Source organism: Sorex araneus, chromosome 10 (assembly GCF_027595985.1).
Source record: "Sorex araneus isolate mSorAra2 chromosome 10, mSorAra2.pri, whole genome shotgun sequence".
Lineage (NCBI taxonomy): Eukaryota > Metazoa > Chordata > Mammalia > Eulipotyphla > Soricidae > Sorex > Sorex araneus.
Window position 1 is genome coordinate 65,754,679 of NC_073311.1, and position 23,652 is coordinate 65,778,330.

Consider the following 23,652-nt stretch of genomic DNA (forward strand, 5'->3'; position numbering starts at 1 on the left):
CCTGCAAGTGGCTAAGAAGAGGCTGCAGTGAGGAGGGACATCCAGATGCATCCCCCCGGCTCCCCGGCCCCCTGCCCCCTGGCGCTCCCCGCGAGGAGAGAAGGGTTTTGCGTGCCTCTTCCCAAGCTCCTCGCCGGAACCTCCTCTTCACGCGGCGGTTTTGCGTGTGCGTGCTTCTGTCCTCGAGTGCGTTACCAGAACCTGCCCTGACTTACAGGAGTGGCACCTCTGGGCACCGCCACTGCACGACATCGCGGGGGGCCCCCCGGTGCCCGTTCCCCCCACCTGTGCTTCTGGACTGGACGTCACTGTGTGTCAGTGGCCCGCAGAGCCCAGAGGCGACTGGCCCCTGAGGAAGCGAGGGGCGGGCGGCTCTCCCGAGGGTGCTGGAGCGCCCTGGGAGACTGTGACAGCTGGACTCCCTCCGGTTACGTCCCTGCGCTCGCAGTTGGAACTCACCACGCAGACAGGTTGCTACTGAGGATAAGGCAGCCGTAGAGTCTCCACATATGCATTGTGGGGTCCCCGCTGCGGGCATCATCCTGTCCCGCAGGGAGGACCCTTCGTGGGGCTAAGGAGGGGACGCAACCGAACAAAGAGACGCAGAGCCAGAAGGAGGAGGAGAGAGAGAGAGAGTTTATTCACAGCAGTTACAATACTTACGCCTCTTGGTGGGAGGGGGCGGTATGCATGCTTGGACCCCCATAGGAACAATAGTAAAATGCAGATCAGGCATGGGCGTTGGCTAGTGAGAGAGGAATGGCGAACTGATAAGATCAGTAAGGTCAGCAGTGGTGACCTTGTTACAGGAATCCCAAGTAAGCCTCCGCTGGACTAGAGGATAAGAGCCGGGCTTGTAAAATGGCTCCCTGCAATGCATCTCCTCCCTTCCTTCTAAGGAACAGTCCGTGTGTTCATTTCCGTGTCAGCCTTGGTGTTACCGCGTGTGGGCCCCCCCTGCCTTTTCTGAAAGAGGAAGTACATGTGCTCTAAGAGTGCTCGGGGCAGAGAGAGAGAGTACTGCGGCATAGCGGTAGGGTGCTTGCCTTGCATGCGGCAGGCCCAGGTTCAATCCCTGCCGGCCCACGTGGTCTCCCGAGCCCGTCAGGAGTGGTTCGGAGTTCAGAGCCAGGAGTGACCAGCCCCTGAGCACCGCTGGCCGTGACCTACACCCTCCCCCGCCCTAGCCCCAAAGAAGCCGGTGCCTTTTGCTCGGACCCTCGGAGTTTCAGCAGGGTCCCGTGTGTTAGACGCCGGTTTGGAGCGTGCCGTGTCTCACTGTGTTCCATTTTCCAAAGGCATCCCGGCGAGGACTTTACTTGAACCCTTGAGTTGTTTGTGCTGCTTTATAAGGGAGAACATGTTACACGGAGGGGCCCGTTTTTCCCAGGGTGTAGAATTACTCGCATTGTATAAAGTTTTGCTCCGAGGAGGGGAAACAGCTTTGTTTTCTCTTCTTTTGATATTTTCCCTTGATTAGAGATTGCTAAGTCTCTGTGCAGAGGGGAGCCATAAAAATTAAAATATGGGAGACCTGTCAGATCCTTTTGTTTAATTTAACTACTTTATTTATTTATTTCGTAACCCAGAGGTATGAAATAAATTTATAGTTTTCGTTACTTGATTGAACAAGGATTCTCATAAATTCCAGCTTTTATCATGTGATCAGATTTTTCCTGGACACATACAGGCGTTTGCTCCTGCCAGCAGAGCTTGGCCGCGCAGCCTGCAGCATGCCGGCGACGGGCCTGGGGCCAGCGCCTGGCGGGGGCGTCCTCACTGCCCCCAGGAGCCCCCTGGGCAGAGGGCCGGGGTCGCCGGGCGCCCAGTGCTCGGGCCCAGCCAGCCTCTTGCCTGCAGTGCTCTTCTGTGGCCTTTCCAGCCGCCCCCAAGCCAGAGGCTCTGGAAGCCTCTCGAGAAGACGTTCTCACTCGCCTCTCGGGCTTGCCCTTGCTCCGGGCCTGGACCGGTGGCCGGCAGGGGTGCGAGGGGAAAGGGTTCCCTCCACGCTGACAGTCGCTAAAGGTCTCTGCTGGGGAACACACTTTTTTTTTTTCTTTTTGGGTCACACCCGGTGATGCTCAGGGGTTACTCCTGGCTCTGCACTCAAAATTACTCCTGGCAGTGCTCAGGGAATGAAATTTAATTTTTATGATGGGATGCTGGGAATCGAACCCGGGTCGGCCGCGTGCAGGGCAAATGCCCTCCCCGCTGTGCTATCGCTCCAGCCCCTGGGGAACACACGTTGAAAAGTATCCCTCCAAAAGAAAATGTCCGAACTGACTGGGATTTGTAGTTGGTTCTTTCTTAAGACGTGTCATCCACTTTCCTCTTTGACCGATTTTTCACTTTCCTTTTAAAAATATGCTCAAATATTTTATCATTTTATATCACAGTTAACATTTGTTTTGATATGTCTGGCGGATATCGACTACTCTTAAATTCTTGCCAGTATCTGCCTTCTGAAGCCAGGAATTTCTGCTCATTAAACAGGGTTTCAGCGCCTCTCGTGTCCTCTCTCCCCGTCTGACGGGGTCAAAAGTGTTCTCACGTGTTCTTAATGATATGGAAGCTTGCATCATAGAAACTAAATTCCACTCCCTGCTCCTCAAGCGCCATCTTCCCGGAAGTGGGTCCTGCCTCCCGGTGGCCGCGCCTCTGGCTGCGGTTGTCCCAATATCCGATGGCTCTGGAGAAATGGGACAGGAGGTCCCTCCGGATAGACCCTCGTGCGGTCCCGTTCAGGCACCAGATTCTCCGACGGTCCTGTTTGGTATTTCAGCTGGGCGTTCGTGTATCTGGCTGGGAGACTGGATTGGGGGTGGGGTGGGGTGAGAGGTCATCGCAGTGATGCACTGAAGCAACCCAGTGGGCTGAAACTTACCAGGAATCCGAGCCCCTTGGTGACTGCTCTATACCTCTGCTCCCTGTCACCCAGCAGAGCGCCCCCTACAGGCCCCCTGGGACCTGCTCGGTCCAGCTCAGAGGATGGACTATTTCACCCATCGCCCCAAATCTGACTTCGGGGGAGGGTAGGAGACCCTGGTGCTGGGAGTGGTGTTGGGATTATGGGCATGAGAGACTTCTTAAATCAGGAGCCTCAGTCAATTTTAAAAATCTGCCATTGCCTCCTGGGTTTACAGTATTTTACTCTTTATGATCAAAAGGAACGCACGAAGAGAAATTTTATCTTTATCAATGTGTCCTCTGAGAAAGTTGATTTGAATGAAACTCGAACCCTGACTCTAAAGGCATGCTGACGAGTTTGGATGTAGTGAGGGCTTTCTTCCTAGCCTTTGAGGTTTATATTAAATGAGGAAAGTCCCGCACAACCTGTGTTTTTATCACGAAAATGGGATTTAGTTTTTGAAGATCAGTCAACGGTCAAACAATCGCATCTCGAAGTATCATCGACGTGGAGGGTTAAATTCACTTACAGTCTCCCAGGATGACTTCACGGGAGAGGCGGCCCTGCCGTCACATCTCCCTCCCTCAGGCGGGAAGGGGTGGGGGGCCGGGAAATGCCCAACCCGACCCAGCAGCTTCTCTGGTGCGAGCGGACTCGGGCTGCTCAGGGCTCCCGTCCCGACAGGCCCCCTGCGGGCTGTGCCGCTCTGCCGAGCCTCCTCGTCCCTGCTGCTCGCTTGCCTTCAGCTCTGCGGCCTCTCAGCTCTGCAGCCTCTCAGCTCTGCGGCCTCTCAGCTCTGCAGCCTCTCAGCTCTGCGGCCTCTCGCCTTCCGAAGCTGGATGCCAGACCCTCAGCCCTCCGTCAGCTGGGACTCCGTCCGGCCCTCCCTGAGATCCCGAGGAGACTGCGGGTCCGAGTGGCTTTCCTCCCCCCCTGCTGCCCTCCCCCTTCCTTTCTCAGAGACCCGCATTGACTCGGGGCAGAGGGAGCACTATTGTGGCATCCCAGGGAGAGGCATGTCCGTGTGGCGGCTCTGACGAGGTTTGAGGAATCTGGACGGCAGACGTGGGGAGTCTCCACGCTGCACTTAATTTTAGAAACTTCTTAATTTTAATGTGTTGTCCATGGCACAAAAGAAATTTTCACTGGAGACTCTTGCGGAGTTTGAGGCAGCAGCTCTTGTGTTGCTCGAGTTCCTTAACAACGGGCGGGCGTGGCCGGCTCCTCTGTCCGGAAGATTCCCTCTGGCCCACGGGGCGGGTGGGTTGGGTTTTGTGCATCCGCTGCCCCCCCCCCCCCCCCGCGACGGCCACATGCTGCTGTTTGCATGTGGCGAGTCCCTGCCCTCTGCGGGGCTGTCTGAGGGAATCTCCTTCCCGGCCCGGGCCAGGGGCACCTTTGCCTGACTGCCACTGTGTCCGTCCGTCTGGGCCCGGCCGTTCCCCTCCTGCCCGCCTGCCCCGGGGCCGTGGGCGAATGGGAGCACTGAGGCCGGGCTGGAAGCTGCCCCCACGGCACCCCACGTCGGCAGTGAGCTCACTCTGCAGTGATAGTCCTTGAACCCCGCAGTGCTCTAAGGTGTCTACGGCCTGCTTCCAGGGCCAGCCCGGGGTTTCTCCCAGCACATCCAGGCCGGCCCTTTGTCGCCTGCTGGCTCAGAAGTCTGGAGGGACACACGTGTGCCTCATTTGTGGAGTATAAAATAACATCATACGAAACTGACGGTTAAGGACAGTAGACACAAGGGCCAGGAGGATTGCCCCACGGTGGGCAGCCTGCCCCATGGGGCTGGGGGGGAAGGCAGCTGGGACAGAGAGGGGGTCACTGAGTCAGTGATGGCTGGAGGGATGCTCCGGGTGGGAGATAGTGCTGAAAGTAGGACCACACGTGACGGCCTCTCAGTGTCTGTATTGTAAACCATCATGCCCCAAAGGAGAGAGAGAGTGTGGGGGAAATTGTCTGCCGTGGAGGCAGGGGGAGGGTTGGGATGGGGGGGATACTGGGGACGTTGGTGGTGGGGAATGTGCCCTGGTGGAGGGACGGGTGTTTGATCATTGTCTGATTGAAACCCAAACATGAAAGCTTGTAACTGTAGCTCACGGTGATTCCATTTAAAAAAAAAAAAAAAGAAACATACGTGCACACATACACATATGTACATGACGCATGTCTGTCACGGTCTCCGGTGGTGAGCTGCAGCCGTGCAGGCGTCCTGGGTAGAGAGAAGCAGGGCTCCTTTTCTTAAGCTCCACCCGAATATATTTAGCAAAGTCCTGTTTGTTATGGCGGTGCCGGGACCGACCCCAGGGCCTTCCCCCACAGCACGTGCTCTGCCACGGGGCCACTGCCCTAGGCTGGCAGGAGGAGTTTTCAGCTTCCACTTACTGAGCTGCGCCGTGTGCCTTGAAGATCACACGCTGTGTGCGGAGGTGGTGTGAGTGTTTTCAGAGACGGTCTCTGCACATCTGAAAGCATAGTTTAATTTGCTGAGGTTGAATCAGACCTCTAGGAGCTGGGCCGTTCCAAGGGAGAAGAGATCTCTGCGGATGGCCAGGGCAGTTAGCTGCTGTCTGGGTTTTGGGAATCCAGTCGGGTCAAGCCCAGCGGATGCTCAGTTCCTTCGCTCACCTGGATTCTGACCCAGAGGCAGAGTCTGAGGACTGCACGTCTAAAGACATGAGTTACACTGAGAGTGTTTCAAGGCATCAGCTCCGGTGCGTCTTCAGCAGTCAGTGCCGCTGGCCGAGGAATCAGGAGCAGAAACAAACAGACGGGGCTACATCAAATTAGGAAGCATCTTCACTGCAAAAGAAACTATGACGGGGTAAAAGGACACCCCAGAGACCGGGGGAGATGTTTGCTTAACCCCTCATCGGACAAAGTGTTAATAGCCAAGATATGTAAACACTTGTAAAGCCTAACAAGAACAAAGCAGCCAACTCCGTCCAAAAGTGGGGAGAAGAGACGAACAGACACTTCCTGAAGGAAGACACACGGGCAGCCGCGAGGTTCGTGAGAAATCCCCTGAGATCAGTCATCGCTGGGAAGTGTCAGTCAGTTCGCAGTGAGGTGCCGCTCCAGGCCAGTGAGGCGGGCGCACATGGAAGGAGGAGGCAGCCAGTGTTGGTGGCGAGGATGAGGGGGAAGGAGCCTTCCTCCACCCGGCGGTGGGCCGTCCCCTGGCTCGACCTCTCTGTCGAACAACATGGGCACCTTCTCGAAAGACGGAGAGTTGAGTTGAGTTTTCATTCCACTCTTGGCCTCTACTCTCGGAGCCCCAAATTTCTGTGCAGAAAGACATTCGAGACGCTCACTGAGCACTGTTCGCCGTTGCCAAAATCGGGACACAACCCAAATGTGAACAGACGCTGGGTCAGTTCCTCCGGTGCATATACTCAGTGGAATAGGACTGTGCTAGATGAGACGGAGGCATGCGTCTGCCCCTGCGCGGATGGAACCGGGGGTCTCCTGCTGAGGACGTCAGCCGAAGGAGAGACCTTTCCCCCGTGGGAGCTTGAGAAGCACAAGTGCCAACGCAGCAGCGCCCCGTGGCGAGAGACAGCGGCGGGGAGGGGCGGGGGTGCGGGGACACTGGGCTGCTGCGTGCATGACCGCCAGCCAGGGGCCGTATCGTAAACCCTGGTGACTACTGTTTCGGAAATTAAAAAATACATATCTGCAGGTTGTGTGGGTGGAGTTGCTTTTTAATTTGATATTCTTGCTTTCTATTAGTAATTTTCCACGAATCACAAAATCACGAGATCCCCATTAATTGTCAGTTTCTCGGGCGGGCCCAGTAACCTCTCCGTTCGTCCTTTCCCCGAGATCTTAGAAGTCTCTCTCGACTTGGCCCTCCCAACGATGTCGCACTGGGGGCTCTCTCAGGGTCAGGGTAATGAGATCCAGCTTGTTACTGGATTTAGCATAAGAACACACCATGGGAAGCTTGCAAGGCTTCCATGTGGGCAGGAAACTCTCAGAAGACTGCCAGTTTCTCCCAGAGGGAGAAGTAGGCTATAAGATATTACGCGGCCGCAAAGCAGCCACATGCTTCTGAGAGCTTGCTTTTAAGTCTCTCTCTGGGTGTTGACCGTTGATGGGATTACACACACCTGGGTTCCTCTACCGGTACCTTCATGCATGAGGCCTGTCCGAACGTGTGGAGAGGGGCCTCCAGCATGGCTATAGCTAGGTTCCGGTGGTCTTGGGCCACTGGGAGCTCTGCTCGGGGTGGGGAGGGATGCTGGAGCCCATCCCCTCCGAGGAGCCCTGGGGAAGACAGCCAGGCGTGCGGGCAAGAGGCTCTCTAGAAGAGAGTTTCTAGTAATTTTTATGGTGATCATATACTTTTCCTTCTGAGGAGTTTGAAGTCCTTTATTTGATAATCTCGAAGTTTATCCCGTAGAATTAGATGGCAGATGGACATGTTTAGTGTAAGATCATAACTTAGAAAGTCAGAATCCCTTGTGAAGATTAAGCAGAATGGCAACAACTTGGTGACTCAGCTCGGTCCCGGGAGCTGAGGGTAGCTAGGCGTGCAGTGTGACAGGCACCTTCCCTGCCCCCACCTGCCCCAGGCAGGTCATCATTCTTCCTTTGCCTTCTCATCCCCGGTGCCTGATGGGTAGGAGAGGTATTCCTTAAGTGAGACTCGCTCTTTGGGATGATGGAGCGGTATCTAGGATGTTGTAGAAAATATGGGATAAATCTGAAGCTAAAACTTTTAAAATCAAGAATACGTTCCTTTGGTAACATTTTTTTTTTTGATACTCTGATGGCTTTATTAACTCCGGCTCTCGGAGGGTGGCAGGATGTAGCCAGGAGCAGTAGGGGAGCCGGGAAGTCCCCACAGGGGTCAGTAAAGGGGTCAGCGGCTGCCCCTCCACCTCGAGGGACCCTCTGCTCCTCTCGGGATCCTCTTCCCTGCCATTGTTTATTGTAGGAAGCTCGGATACCGTTGTTCACACCCCACTACCCTCTCAGTCCCCGCGCTTCTGTGTGCTGAGGACGGTCTAAGGTGCTTCACGCGTGAACACTGGCGTGTTTACGGGCCATGGAAGGACTCTCATGTCCTTGGCACCCGGAGAGACAGCTGCGAGGGGGGTAATTACAGGGAGATGCCGAGATGAGTGTTTATTTCATACTGAAAATATGTGAGAAACGCAGAGGCCGTGATTATAGCGTATAGGACACTGGACAGTCAGACTCCAGCCCTGCACTGACCGGGCGAGCGTCGTCTGCGCCCCGCGTGGCCGGGGCTCGGGAACCAGCGCCTCTCTGGCACCGGGCACTGCTGAGTCGGGCGTCCCTGGTCCTTGACACCCGCCCCCTCCCTGCCTTGCTGTTTCCCGGCGTCTTGCCTTTGGGTGCAGCCCTGAGGGCTTCGGCGTGGCGTGGAGTGGGCCCAGCAGCCGGGGTCGGCCTGGCACCCCGAGCCCCTCTCGCGGCTTCCCTGGCGTCCTGCACCCAGGGGAGGTCGGGCGGGTCACTCCCGCCCTTGGCACCTCGTTGTATGACCCGTGAGTCTGAGTGACCGGCTGCTCGGGGAGTGGCAAGGCGGCAGTGGGCTGACTCCTGAGCGTCTCGGAGAGTCTGAGAGCCGCAGAGTCGGCAGCTGAGACTCGCTCACGGTGCTCGAGTCCGCCGGGCACCCCGGGGAAAGCAGGGCTCCGACGTAGAGTCATCACCAGAGGAAAACGCGCTGTGGGTGTTCTTGGGGTGCCCCCGCCACCCGCCAGGGTGCTGGGGACCACCGGGCTGGGGTGCCTCGTGCAGAGCCGTGCTCGGGCCCTGGAGAAACACTCCCGGATTGCGTCTCAGTCCTGGTGAGAGGACTGTGTTGTATATCATTAACTCGTCTTTCCAGAAGATTCCAGAAGATTTAACCTGCCGGGCGTCACAGTTGGCTGTTCCAGCTGTGGGCACCCTGGGCCCTCACAAAGCAGTGTTTTCCACCCAGAAATGTTGATGTTTTTCTCATCCCAAGTCCCCTCGCAGACGGGTGTTCCAGCCCTCCCGGGAGGAATCTACGGCTGTGCTGTTGGTGGTTGTTTTATCCTAACAAATGGTATGTTCTGTCTTTGCCGAGGGCAAGAGAGCTTCTCGCTGTCTAGTCAGAGCTGAGAGGGCCTGTTGCCTCCTGCAAGGCGTCCTCGGAGTCGTGCGGAGGAAGGGCCCGGCAGCCCCGCGAGACCCAGTCAGCCTCCATTTCCTTCCCTAATCCCCACTCATCTGCAGCTTCCGATGAAGACTGGGGGACCCGCGGACCCTCATCCCGGCGAACGGTTGCAAGACATTAATGAGATGAGAACCTGACGCTCCTCCAGAGGCTTTGCAAATATCTTTTTCTCAGTTTTAAAAATACATGCATATTTATTTAGCTTCTTAATGCACGTTGCTTTTCAACCAAGTAAATCTATTTTCAAAACAGATTATTTAAGAGATTTGGCTTATTTTTCTTTCTTGGGGAGTGTGCCAGAGGTCTGTTTTCTATAAGACGTGTCTGTTTCAACTTACTATTTTGATTATGAGTAGTTTATTATCCAGATAGTCCTTCAAAAATAGAATATTTGTTAAGGAGTCTCATGTATATGGTTGAGTGCATATTTTTAAATGGTTCAGGATTTATAAATAGCTTGCATGATAATACTCAAAGCATGTTACATATAACATACAATGCTTTCTTTTTTTTTTATGTTAAGGAGGACAGGGGGGAAAGATGATGATATTCAAAGCATCTCCGGGGAGGAAGTGGGTGGGTGGAAGAGGCCCTCGGCGCTCTGCAGCGTCTTTGCTCGGGCTTAGTGCTCGGACTGGCCGGGGCCGGGCAGGGCTGTGCCCCCTGGCTCTGTCCCCGCCGCCCCGCTGGCCGCTCGGCCCGGGCCCTGCTCGCAGCCCTGACATCCTCGCTTTGACTTATACCTCGGCGCGCTCGGGGCGGGGCTGGGGCGGGCTCTCACTCGGGGGCTGCTCAGAGTTTCCATCTGCTTCCACTTGCCTTGTGGTCCCGGAGCCCCTGCCTGCCTGGGCCGCCGCCGTGCGCCGGGAGGATGTGGAGTTTTGTCAGCCAGTGAAATATGTCTGGTTTTTGCTTCCCTCTTTTTTTCAGCAGCTTTTATACACTCCGCATCCTGTGTGGTCTCCACTGAACCGAACGTAGATTTCACAGAGCTGCCCCCCCCCCCCCGCCCCGTTATCATCCTCTCCGGCTTGGCCCTCTGAGAGGCGCCGTGTGGAGGGGAGGCGGGGGCCAGAGACCCGGACCCGCCCGGGGTGCTGGGTTCGAGTGTGTGCGTGTGCTCGGGCCGCGCGCCAGGCCCGGCAGTGCGGAAGCGTCTCGCGTCTCAGCCCCGGGTGCGTGGCCGGGGCCAACCCCAGTGTCCCCTCCTCGTTGCAGGCCCTGCTGCAGTCCTCCGTCCAGCAGCAAGTGGAGGCCATCGAGAGGCAGTACCTTTCGGCCATCGAGAAGCAGGCGCGCAAGTGTGAGGAGCTCCTAGACGCCCAGGTAACCGCGGGCCGCCACCGGCCCTCTGGCCCGCCCGCCCGGCCCGTCTCAGGCCGTTACTCCCCGGGTGGACCTTGGCGGGGAAACTACACGGTGTAAACGCAGAGTTAGAGTTGGGCATTTTGTGACGGACAGAAAGACGGGACCGGGAGGGCCCTGCAGTACGCGGGTCTCGCCCTGGCTCCGGCGACGCTCCCTCCGGTTCCCGCCGCCCCGTCCTTCGTCAGGGACCCCAGCAGGGACGTGGCCTTTGCTCTTCTCTGGCCTGTGACCGTGACGAGACCTAGGACTCGCACTTGGATTCTTGTAGAGTTTATCTTTGCATTGCCCGTAGTCACATGGAGGCACTGTTCCGCATTTGAATTTTTCAAATTTTTTTTTTTTTAATATCTGCATGTTCCCATCTGAGAAAATCCAGACATTTTGTGTTCTGTCCAGCAGTGGCCTGGAGCTCAGAGTGGGGGGGTGGGAGGGCGCCCAGGGGGCAGGGGGCCAAGGCTCTGCCTTACCAGAGCGGACTGAAGTAGTCCTGACTGCCCCAGACGCGGATCCGGGCGGCAGCTCAAGGGGACAAAGGTGGTCCCGGGGGCAGTGACCCTGACAGCAGGGGCGGGAAAGCGTCAGCAGCTGCACATGTGTCTCGTGTGCTCCTGCAGCCGGCGGGGGGGGGGGGGGTGTCTGTCTCTCCTGGAGGGTCTCGGATGTGTCCCTTGTCAGTACGTGTGGCTGCATCCTGCGGTATTGCTGGTCCCACCACTCCGGCTGCTTCCTGCCCGCAGAGTCGGGGCCGGAGGTCCCTGGAGTAGCCGTTGTCCGCACAGGGGAGTCATTCTTCCTCTTTCCTGCCCGTTTGGTCAGTGCCATCCCCGGCTCTGAGCCAAAGCTGATTTTGTTAGGGACCCGCCTCCTAGAGTGAGTGAGCTGACACGCCTGCCTGTCTGTGTGTCCCTAGTTTTGATTAAAGCTAATTTCATCAACCCGTTTTATGGAAACATGGAGTCTTTTCCCCTAAAGCCACTTGGTTCTAAATAGAATAAAATCCTGGTCTGTGCGTGGAGAGACGCTGACCCACGGGGCGCCCGGCCTCGTGTGTGCCTGGCCTACGGGTGATTTCGTACCTGCTGCACGACGGAATTTAATTGGTCCTTGTTGCTCCAAGGCTTATTAATAGTTTTCTTCGATCAATTTAACCAAAGATCTGAAAACTGAAAACTGCTAAACACTGCTGCGAGGAATCAGTCCTCCCCCGCGTGGTTGGGGTCCTCGGGTTCATCAGCCGGCGGTTCCGAGCAGGGCGTGCAGACCACCCAGCGCGCCGGGAGCCCTCCGCCCCCAGGATGCTTCTTCCAAACCTTTTAAAAACCCGGGATTCAGCGGGCGAAGCCGTGTCAAGTACAGACTTGGTGATCTCACATTTGTTTTCCAAATCCTATTTCTTGAGGTGCCGTGTGAAATAAGTACATTGAATTGAACAAATTAGTAGTTGGATGGTTCCTTCGGAATAATTCAAGCTTTTAAAGGGTGTTATTGCAGTTCAGGTGAAAGAGTCTAAACGGTGTTGATGTGCAGAGACACTCGCACCCCACGCCCAGTGCCCGTGACCTCCGCGCCGTCCCCTCCCCCCTCTGTTGGCCGGAGCTTGTTGTTCCCTCCCGCAGTGCCACTGGGGCCCCAGGCACCCTGCCCCGTGTCACTTCCCGCCTCCTGGTCCGAGTCCCTCAGCCCCGCACCTGGCCCCTGGCCATGTATTCTGTTCTCGGAACGTCACCGCTGACAGACGCTGCCCAGGGCCCCGATACGTGCGTCTGTGCTGCGCAGGGCCCTGAGACCAGCCTGTGCGTGTCCAGCGGCTCGGGCTCCTCCCCCACAGGGTGCCTGCAGTGCCGCCCGGGTTGCCGCCTGCTGCGTCACTTGCCTTTGCTCTTGGGCTGCGTAGTTTTGTGTCGTGTGCGTGTCCTGCAGCTTCTTGGGGTTTTCCATTTGTTTGGGGTCACGTGGCCGTGCCCAGGGCTGCTCCTGTTGCCCGGGGGCCCCCGGGGTCCAGCTGGTCGTGGCCTGGCCAGGACCCCGTGGGATGTGGTGGGGAAGGCAGCGCCTCCCCCGAACCGTCTCTCCAGCCCGTCCACGCCCTTGACCCGTTCATCTGTTGGACATTTGCTTCCGTGGCCCGGCTGCCCAGCGAGAAGCTCCAATGAGCATAGGTCTGCGTATCATTTTGTAATTCGTGTTTTTGTCTTTTGGGGTGTAAATGCCTAAAAATGGGCTAGCTGGGTCAGATGCGAGCCTGGCCTTTCCTGAGAGCTCACCACATTGTTTCCACGAGGCCACACCATTCCCCGTTCCCTTCTTACCACCCCCTGCTGGCACGGGCTGGTTTTGTTTGTGTTTTGGGGCCATACTCAGTGACCCTAAGGGGTGACTCCTGGCTCTGTGCTCAGGAGTCACTCCTAGTTGTGTCCAGGGGACTTCTGGGATGCCGGGGTGAAGCCTGGTGAGCCGTGTGCAAGGCAGGTGCCCTGCCTGCCTGCTGTTGCTCCAACCTACAGTGGTTTCTTGCTTTTTTTTTTTTTTTTAATATATTCCCACTGGTGTGAGTGTCACTATCCCTGATACTGAGTGACAGCCAGCACGCTTACATTCCCTCTTTTGGCCATCCATATGTCTTGGGGTGTGTCTGTTCATCTCGTCCCACTTTTTAATGGGATTGTTGGAGGAAGTTGAAAACCTGAGCAGACCAGTCTCAGGCAAGGGCGTTAGAACAGTGACTCAGAGCCTCCCCAAGAGCAAAATCCCTGTCTAGGTGCACTCTTACGAGCCTTAACAAACTTTCACGAAAAGGTTCTACTCATACGGCTCAAACTCCTTCATAATTTTGAAAAGATAGAAATATTTCCTAGCAGGGACTGTGAAGTCACATCATCCTAGTTACAGAACAATATCCATGATGAACATTGACGCAACAATCTTCAAGAAAACATTCATGAATAGAATCCTGACACTGCATCAGAATGATCACAAATCACGATCAACTGGGATCCATCCCAGGGATGCAAAGATGGTTCAATATACAGAAATCTATTGATGCAACGTGCTGATCAACTAAAGGAAAAGAAATATATAGTCACATCAAGTGATGCTGAGAAAGTTTTTGACAAAATTCAGCATCCATTTGTGGTGAAAGCCCTCAACATAATTGGGATAGATGGAACGTTCTTCAAGATAGGGAAGGGCGTTTACAAAAAATGTAGCCAACATCTGCTCGATGGGAGAAAACCTGAAAGCTTTTCCCCTGAGATAGTAACAAGGCAAGGACGTCCCCTTCACCTCTGTTGTTTCATGTAATCTTGGAAATCTTTACCACAACAATTATGCAAGAAAAATAAATCAGAGGGATTCAAATTGGAAAAGAAGTCAAACTCTCACTGTTTGCAGAAGACATGAAATTGTGTGTATAACCCTAAAAAGTCCACTGATAAACTCTCAGAAACTATAAATAATAAAAGGGAAGACCACAAAGTCAATACACAGAACTAGGTTGCAGTTTTGCATATAAACAATGAACTCAAAGACATGGAGATGAAGGGTTACCCCATTTAAAATATTGCCCCAGATACCTAGAAATTCACTTAACACAAGACATGAAAGACGTGAATCATGAGAACTGTAAGTTACGCAGGAAAGAATTGGAGATGGAAAGAATCAGGAGATGGAAAAAGTTCCATGTGCATGGATTAGAAGAATATTGTCAAAGTGTCTGTCCTACCCAGAGCACTGTTATACAGATTTAATGAAATTCTCACCAAAATCCCAGTGACATTTTTCAAGGGACTAGAGTGACCATTACTAAAACTTGCACAAAAGCCTAAAACCAATGAATAGTCAAGGTATTACGTTACTTGACTTTAAGTTACAGCGGGTAGGGCGTTTGCCTTGCATGCGGCCGACCTGGGTTCAATTCCTCCATCCCTCTCGGAGAGCCCGGCAAGCTGCTGAGAGTATCCCGCCCGCACTGCAGAGCCTGGTGAGCTCCCTGTGGCGTATTTGATATGCCAAAAACAGTCACAACAAGTCTCACAGTGGAGACGTTACTGGTGCCCGCTCGAGCAAATCGGTGAGCAACGGGACGACAGTGCTCCAGTGCTACAGTGCTGTCCTAGAGTTATAGTAACCCAGACAGCACGTACTGAACTGAGGATAGACTGACAGACCAAAGGATGAGAACTGAGATCCCGGTGACAAAACCCTGGGATACAGGAACATTAATTTATGACAAAGGTGTTGGGTGCCTGGGGTGGAGCAGTGAGAACCTCCAGCAAACGGTAGTTGAAAAACTGGATCAAGGCCTAGTGATCTGGCCGGAACCAGAACTGTGTTCTGTGCCTGGAGAAAACACAGGCAGAAGTGACCAGGACCTGGACATCAGAGTTACGCCAGTGAGACTCGATGGAGTTGAAAATTTGCTTCTGGCAAAAAGACCTCGGGCTGTGATACCCCGACACCCGGTTGGGAGGGGAGCTTGGCACCCGACACCACGCGCGGGACCGACGCCTGAAACCTGTGAGGCCCTTGCACAACTCAAGCCTGTGTCTACGCATCCTCTTGCTTCCTAAGTTGAGAATTGGAGGGGAACCAACCTTGCTGAAGAGTCGTCGTAAGCCAGAGGTTGTTTGGAAGGACCCCTCACCTTGCCCCCGGACGGCGTCGGCGAGGCCGTCCCTGAGCCACCTCACCTGCATGGCGGGGCTGCGAGAGGCGCTCCCTGAACCCGGCGGGTCAGGACGGAGACGGGCGCTAAACTCCAGTCTGAGGAAGGAAGGTCATTTCCTGTCCTCGTCATGTGTTCAGAATACAACAGTCGGCTGTACAGCGTTTGGGGGTCCCTCCAGGGGGCCCTGACACTCGGGCCACACCTGCCAGTGCTGGTGATGGAATGTGATGTGGGGGATTAACCCCCTCTCACCCCACACCTGAAGGCAGGTGCCCCAGCCCTGGAGCTGCTTCCGCGGCCTCAGAAGTTTCTAGTAAACTTACATCTCAGTGTGTGTGTGTTTCTCTAGGACCTGCACCTTGGTGCTCTGTTAGGAGGTGGGTGTGATTCACAGTAAGAAGTCCTGTGTTTTGAAAAGTTTCCACTCGGGAGGCAGAGAGACCGTGCAGGCCCGAGGCGCTTGCCATGACCCTGGCCAGCCCCGGGTCCACCCTCAGCCCCCACACCGAGAGTGTCCCCTGAGCACGGCCGAGTGTGGCTCCAGAACCAACACTGAAGCTCCAGGTGACGGCTGTGGGTCCGTGAAGCGCCAGGCTGGCTGTTGCGTAGGCGCTTCCCACGGGGACCGAAGCTCTTCCCTGCAGCCCGTAGCTGCTGAGGAGACTGTCCTCGCCCGTGGGTCTGCCTCGCCTCCCTCGGGAGTCCCTGCACGTGACGTGGCTCTCGGCAGCTCCGCTGCTGTTCGTCCCAAGCTCGGCACCACACCGTTTATCGTTGCAGACATCGACTCATTTGCAGGAGCGGCTTGGGCAGACCCTCCATCATGGTCTCTTCCTTTGAAGTGGGAGCTGAGCGGAAATGACACCCGAACCTGTATGTCCATGGCAGCTCTGTTCACGATAGCTAGAATCTGGAAACAACCCGAAAGCCCGAGAACAGACGACTGGTTAAAGAAACTATGGTACATCTACACAAGGGAATACTATGCAGCTGTTAGGAGAGATGAAGTCATGAAATTTGCTTATAAGTGCATGGACATGCAGAGTATCATGCTGAGTGAAATGAGTCAGAAAAAGAGGGATAGACACAGAAGGACTGCACTCATTTGTGGAATATAAAATAACATAATATGAGACTGACACCCAAGGACAGCAGACACAAGGGCCAGGAATATTGCTCCATCATTGGAAGCCTGCCTTGTGAGCTGGGGGAGAAGGCAGCTGGGATAGAGAAGGGGTCACTAAGTCAATGTTGGTTGGAGGGATAGCTTGGGGTGGGAGATGAGTGCTGAAAGTAGATAAAGGCCAAACGTGATGGCCTCTCAGTATCTGTATTGCAAACCATCATGCCCAAAAGGAGAGAGAGAGTGTGGGGGAAATAGTCTGCCATGGAGCCAGGGGGCGGGTTGGAAAGGGGGTTATTCTGGGGACATGGGTGGTGGGGAATGTGCACTGGTGGAGGGGTGGGGGTTCGACCATCGTGTGACTGAAACTCAAACTTGAAAGCTTGTAACTATCTCACGGTGATTCAATAAAATAAATAAATAATTAAAATAAAAAATCAGTGGCAAAATTTTTTAAAAAAAAGTGGGTGCTGGGTCCTTAGCATCGCCACGTGACTCTTAGAATTGGCCCAGATCTGCGTGCACCTTCGGCCTGTTGGTTCTGTATCTGTGTCTCTGTTCGCTTTGCGGCCACCCCCCGCGGTGTTCAGAGCTGACTCCTGGCTCCGCACTCAGGGATCGATCCTGCTGGTGCCCAAGGGCGCTGCGGGTGTTGGGACTGGACGCGGGTCAGCCACGGCGGGGTGCGGGCCCTTCCCCGGGCAGGTGCTCTGGCCCCGAGCCCCTGTTTCTGATGAGATCTGCTAGTCTGCAATGTCCAGAGACGCGGAGATGTCTCTGCCCTCATCCTGGTGGCCTGCACTTGGTTCAGTAAAGCCGTGCCAGATTTGCCTCTCAGGTAACCATCTCTCCGTTCTGCTGAGCTTTTGGTTTCATTCTCTGTGTGTTGTTGGTTGTTGTTTTTTTTTTTTTAACTGATTCTTATGCCATTGGTTTCTGTCTTGACGTTCAGGATTTACAATTTGTGCTCTCCCTCGCCCCAAGGGGTTTCTCGGCTTCCGCTGTGTGGTAATAAACTAAGCTCCGGGGTCCTCACCTGCCGTGCGGGGGCCACCGAATCTTCTGAACGTTCTGGTCGGGGAGGCTGTGGCGGCTGGGGGCCTTGCTGATTCGTCCCCAGTTTCTGGTTGTGTAGGTGAGTTCACGTCCCCTCTGAGGTGTCTGGCGGTGAGCCCGAGGGGCCGTCCCTGTTCTAAAGGCAGCTTGGGCCAGACCCGGTTCCTCGGTCACCAGCAGCACCAGCCGAGGTGCACGGTTATTTTGGGACATTGTTCTGGCACCTGGCAGGGGCGACTCAGAGAAGCACTCGGCGAGGTGCTGAGGCCGCTGGTGCTGAGGCCTGAGAGAGCAGCCCGCAGTGACGGGGCGCTGACGGGAGCCTCGGGGCGTCCAGCATCCTGCGCCTCGGGCTCCCGCTGACCCCGGCCCGGCCGCCCCGTCGCTTTCCTGTTGCTCCCCAATTTCCGGGGATTTCACTTGGTGCTTGTTGTTGGAGGAGCAGCCTGGGTTGTCGATTGGAATCTTCTTAAACGTAGGCGTACGATAATACAAATTTCTCTCCAAGCACTACTTTCCCTGTACGTCTCGCATTTTCAAATGTCATGTTTTCGTTTTCAGGGAGTTAAAAATCCTTCTTAATTTCTCCTTGGCTTCTTCCTCCACCCGGGGGCTGTGTAGAAGTGTGTTATTCCGATATTTTGTGGTTTTCCCAATATGTTTCTTTTACTGATTTATAATCTCATGCTAGGCTAGACAGAAAACACATTTCATGTGAGGTAAATAAGCCTTTAAGATTGGTTTTGTGGCCCAGAATATGTTCAGTCTTCATAAAGATTTTTTTTGGTCTACTAAAAAGAATCTACATTTTTCTGTTGGAGTGTGCCTATTTTTTAAAAATCTCTTCATTTTTTTTTGTGTAGGGGGAGCTACCCCGGCTATGCTCGGGGGTCACCCTGGTGGAGTTGGGACCCTTGGGGTGCCAGCGATCAAACCTGGGTCGGCCACATGCGAGGAAAGCACCCAACTCACTGTACTACGACTCTGGCCCCTGTTTTGTTAATTTTTTTTAATATGACATTTATTGAGACCCAGTATTCTGGTCAAGTTGTTAGTCATGTATTACATGTATTTTACTTGCCTGCTGCCCGGAGAAGCAGGTGCTGGAATAGTTGATTCTACTCACGGGTTGTGTTCATTTCTTTATAGCCCTTTTCATCGACAGTGAGTTTGACACAGTTCCTTTGGGCGCGTAAACATTTAGGGAGTGTTGCCTCCTTAAGAAAGTTTTTCTTTTGCGCTATGAAATGTCCATCTTTTTCTGGGATATACTTGGTTTGAAAGTGACTTTGTATTAATCGTCTCCCATCTGTCAGAAGTAGCTTATGTCCCTTTCCGTGTGTGTGAGAGTGTGTGTGTGAGTGTGTGTGTGTGTGAGTATGTGTGTGTGTCTGTGAGTTTGTGTGAGTGTGTGTGTGTATGTGTGTGTGTGTGTGTTAATTTGGGGGCCATAACGGGCAGTGCTCAAGCGCTCAGGACTCATCCCGGGTGAGGTTCGGGCTCAGGAGACCGTTTTGGGTGCCGGGAATCAGACCTGAATGACTGGCCCAAGCGGGGAAGTGCTTCCTGCTGCGCCTCTCTCAGCCCCTCTCTTGCACTCCAGCCAGAACAGGCTTTTATTCCCACAGCAGTAGGATGAGCACCTCTGGGTGGGGGAGGAGTCTCGGGGTGCGTCTGCCCAGCCCAGGGTCGGCTTCCTGAGGTTTCCCGAGGCTGCGGCTGAGGGAAGCTCATCCCTCTAGCGACCCCCGGTCGGAAGGACGGAATCCCAGAGCCGCCAGCTGCCGCTCACGGCCTCGGGCTCCTCAGGGTTTAGTCCACAATTCTGGCTTGTTCGTAATTGTTCAGAATGTTGTTTCCATCCCTCATTTGGCATCCTCATGTCTTTATAAATATCCTCAAGCATGGCTTTGCTCTCGCCTTCTCGCCCTTCAGTGTACTCCCTCTCTAACAGCAGAATGGGTCAGGATCCCTGGGCCCCAGGGAACTGGTACTCCTGTCCTCCAGTCTCCGTCACCGCTGGCGGAATGTCGCCCTCCCGTTAGCTACATGGAACTGCCAGTAGTGGGACTGTCTTTTCTCTTGGTATTTTAATCACTGTCACTGTCACTGTCACTGTCATCCCATTGCTCATCGATTTGCTTGAGCGGGCCCCAGTAACGTCTCCATTGTGAGACTTGTGACTGTTTTTGACATATCGAATACTCCACGGGGAGCTTGCCAGGCTCTGCCGTGCGGGCGGGATACTCTCGGTAGCTTGCCGGGCTCTGAGAGGGACGGAGGAAACGAACCCGGGTCGGCCGCGTGCAAGGCAAACGCCCTACCCGCTGTGCTATCTATCACTCCAGCCCAGTATTTTAATAGATTTTCTTTATTCATTTTAAACGTTGATGGGGGGGGGGGAGGTGGCTGCCCAGGGCAGCAGGGCACGGCCCCTCCCTGCATTGGCAAAGGGCACTGGGCATCCCAGGCTCGGGGTCCGTCCTTGCCCTTCTGAGATTCTACTCTCATGACTGCTTGTTTCTTCTTATCCCACGCAGGCCTGGCAGTAGCACTGCCCCTCCCCCAACACACACACACGCACACACACACACGCACACACACACGCACACACACGCACACACACACGCACACACACACGCACACACACACGCACACACACACACGCACACACACGCGCACACACACGCGCGCACACACACGCGCACACACACACGCGCACACACACATGCACACACACACGCGCACACACACGCACACACACGCACACACACACGCACACACACGCACACACACACACGCACACACACGCGCACACACACGCACACACACACGCACACACACACGCGCACACACACACGCGCACACACACATGCACACACACGCACACGCACACACACACGCGCACACACACACACGCACACACACACATGCACACACACACGCACACACACACACATGCACACACACACATGCACACACACACGCGCACACACGCGCGCACACACACGCACACACACACGCACACACACACACGCACACACACGCACACACATGCTCTCTCTCTCTCTCTCTCTCTCTCTCTCTCTCTCTCTCTCTCTTCACTGAGTGCAGGTACCCCAGAGCCTAGATGGGTGATTGCACGGGGAGATGCTTTCGTCCTTCCGGTTTCCACACTGTTGACAAGTATTTCATGGGAAAAGGGGCTGTAAAGCATGTTGCTGAAAACAGAAATACAGCAGGCATTTAAAAAGCAAAATATAGAAAAATATTTCTAAAAGACAAATATTTTAGAGGCAGACGATTTCTAAAAGATTCTTAGCATTAATCTAAAGGTAAAATGTAATTGTGATTGAATCTTAATTTGTAACTTCAGAAGATATTTCTGTTGCCCGTGAAACCCATCCTGTGTGCAGAATGATGACACTCGACAGCTCACACGTGCCTTTGCTGGGCGCGCAGAGCATAACTACTGCAAAGTCAGTGTTCCCCAAATTTTAAACTGCTGTTATAATAAAATAGCACATGACCTTTAGCCTCAGGAAAAAAATACCTACGAATTAAAACCATTCTATAAAATAATCCCCTGTAGATAAACAGCATTTTGGATGGTTTAATCTACATTATTATGGTTTGATTATATTATTAGCAGGGAAAACTCCCAGATTCACTTCCTATTAAGATACCAATCAAAAAATTTTTGATAGTTGAAGAAATTGAAACGAACACAAACCCATTATAGTTTACAACCATTTAAAGGCAGAAATGTTTGACACACACAAAAATCGAGCAAAAATTAGACTAGGGACATCTATTATCTTCATTTCCATGAAAAAGTTTACATGATAATTCACTGATTTATGATTTCAAGTCTCTCCGTTTTCTCCCGTGATTTCTGAGTGACGGCCACACGTTCCCCCACCTGCCGTGTGGCCGGTGCTACAGACGGCTCAGCTGGGCTTTCCACTGCGGGTCGGCCCCGGCCCGAGGCCTGTGAGGGAGGCAGCGTTGGGCCCTGTGGACATGGCTGGGGGGAGGAATGGTGTGTGGGCCCCTCCCCGGGGGCCTGACGCCCAGGGACAGCCCATGACTCCGAAAGGAAACTTAGAGTGTGGGCGTCCCTGAGGGTCGCTGGCGTCACCTCTTAGCCGGGACTCTTTGGCTTCATCACCCTGAACACTGACTTTTTTACTCCTAAGTCTCTGTAGTTTACAACTTAAACTCTATCACAAAAGCTATATACATTTAGGAACCTGTTAGAGAGTTTTAAAAGTTTATTGTAATGGTAAGCAAACGTAGGCAAGAAGCCAGACGGTCTCGGGGGGGGGGGGGGGGCAGGCCGCCTGTGTCTTTCTTATTGCCGCCTCCCAGAAGCCCCCGGCGGTGCCCAGGCCCACGCCTGGCTCTGCACTCGGGGGTCCTGGCAGGCTCGAGGCACCACATGGGGTGCCGGGGGTGGAACCCGGACGCTGTTTGGCTGGCAGGCGCCCGCCCCACGTTATATAGGCAAACGGTTTGGATGTCAACAAGTTCAGTTTTTGTTTGGTCTGCGTGGAGCACAAGCGGGAGGGTTCAGCTGGAATCCGCCGTAAATACCACGTCTGAAGGCATCCCAAAGTGTAATTGGAAATGGTAAAAAGTAGCTCCAAATTGAAAGAGCTGGTTCAGTGTTTCAGACTCACTTGGAACTGCAGCGCGTTTGACATGAAAGTCCTGTCTGGATCTCATTAGGACCCGGGCCTGGAAGCGGGGCCTCCGCGTGTCACACGGCCCCTCCTGCACGGCGCGGGGCTTGGCTCACCCCGGCCGCGCATCTGAGGATCAGTGTATCACATCTCCAGATCATGCGGATGTTTTTAAATGTTTCCTGCACTCATTTAGAGGAAAATTGGTAATGATAGATTGTTACAAGACACCTACTCTCATTCTGGTCGGGCAGGACAGGAAAATACTGTGGTCTTGGCACCTTGATCCAGGGAAGAGAAACAAAAGCACATGGGGAAAAGGACTGAGGGAGGAAAACAGAATAAAACCAGCGGCATCCCGTTAAACCATACACGAGACAGGCCGTGTCTGCTCCTATGGAAGCAAGGAGGGGCTAGTGGCATCCCGTTAATCACACACGTGACATGCCGTGTAGGGGTCCCATAGAACCAGGGAAGACCGTTCCCCTGGGTTTACATACTCGTGCTTTAGAACTGAAAAGCAAACCTTTTTTTTTTTTTCAGTGCGGAGGGAGGGGGAGAGGTTTTTCATACTGGCAGGATTGCACGGGAAGAAGGAAAATGGAGATAACCCAAATCCAGAATATAATTAGCTGACTGCTTGGTGACACTATGGATTCAAATACTCAGATTACTTTTACAGTCTGTTTTATAGCTTCTTCCTCTTTCCTTTGAGGCTTTAAATCCAGTTTTTAAAGTAAAAAAAAAAACCCTTATAAACTTTTTTTTCCCTGCTTTTTGGGTCACACCCGGCGATGCACAGGGGTAGAAACTTTTAAAAAACTCCTTTAAAACTTTTTAGATCAGCTTAGAAACTAGCTTAATTATCCTAAAGGCTAATTTATCATTATTAATGAGAATATATCCCTGAAGTCATACTACCCCAGATGCAGAGTGGGATGTTGTTTGTAGCTTTGTCGCCGTGTCCCTCCCTCAGTGAGTACATCGGGCCGTGACAGGCGCCCGGCTGCAGCTCGCGTGCCAGAGACGCACATCCGCCTTCTCCCGGGAGGCCGAGCCCACTCTCAGGAGGTGCCTGTACTCGGGCGAGTGGTCACTGCGGAGCCCCTGGCCCCTCTGCCGGGAGGCCCCGCCAGAAGGGCCCTCACTCTCCAGCACTGCCGGCCTGACTGCGTCTTCACGCGGCCACCCTGACATTCCCCTTCACACACCTCCTTTTTGTGTGTTAAGAACCCAACATTACAGTGTCATCCAGGGGTGTGTGTTTGTGTGTGTGCGTGTGTGTGTGTGTGTGTGTGTGAGATGCCTAAAATCATTATGACCCTAATGTTGAAACATGAAGTCGTTGTCCAGTCGAGTTGCCTTAGGGGAAGGGATAAGGCTGACCGAGTGCCAAGTGCAAGAACCTTCGAGAACTTCTGGTCAGTGCAGGTTGAGGGGGCTGGATGCTTGACTCCTGCTGAGCCTGGGGTCTCGGACCCTCGTGCAGGGCAGACGGGGGCGGGGCGGGGGAGGGGTGGGTGTTTGATCATTGTGAGATTGTAACCCAAACATGAACGCTTGCAACTATCTCACGGTGATTCAATAAAATTTAAAAAAAGAGAAAAAGATACCAGGAATTTGGTCAGCTGTCCCGGGTGAGGGCCCACCCCTCCTCTCCCTCCTCCT

At 54.0% G+C, this 23,652-nt stretch overlaps 1 protein-coding gene across 3 annotated transcripts in view; it reads left to right on the forward strand.

Annotated features, from left to right (window-relative positions):
• Positions 1–23,652, forward strand: part of CCDC91 (coiled-coil domain containing 91) — a 207,321-nt gene that overhangs the window by 98,055 nt on the left and 85,614 nt on the right. For 2 of the 3 annotated variants that reach the window (XM_055118521.1, XM_055118519.1), the window contains exon 7: positions 10,305–10,412. The exons of the other annotated variant lie outside the window; for it this stretch is intronic. In XM_055118521.1, coding sequence (XP_054974496.1) covers positions 10,305–10,412 — 108 coding nt within the window. The remainder of the gene's footprint in view (positions 1–10,304; positions 10,413–23,652) is intronic. 3 annotated transcript variants of the gene reach the window in all.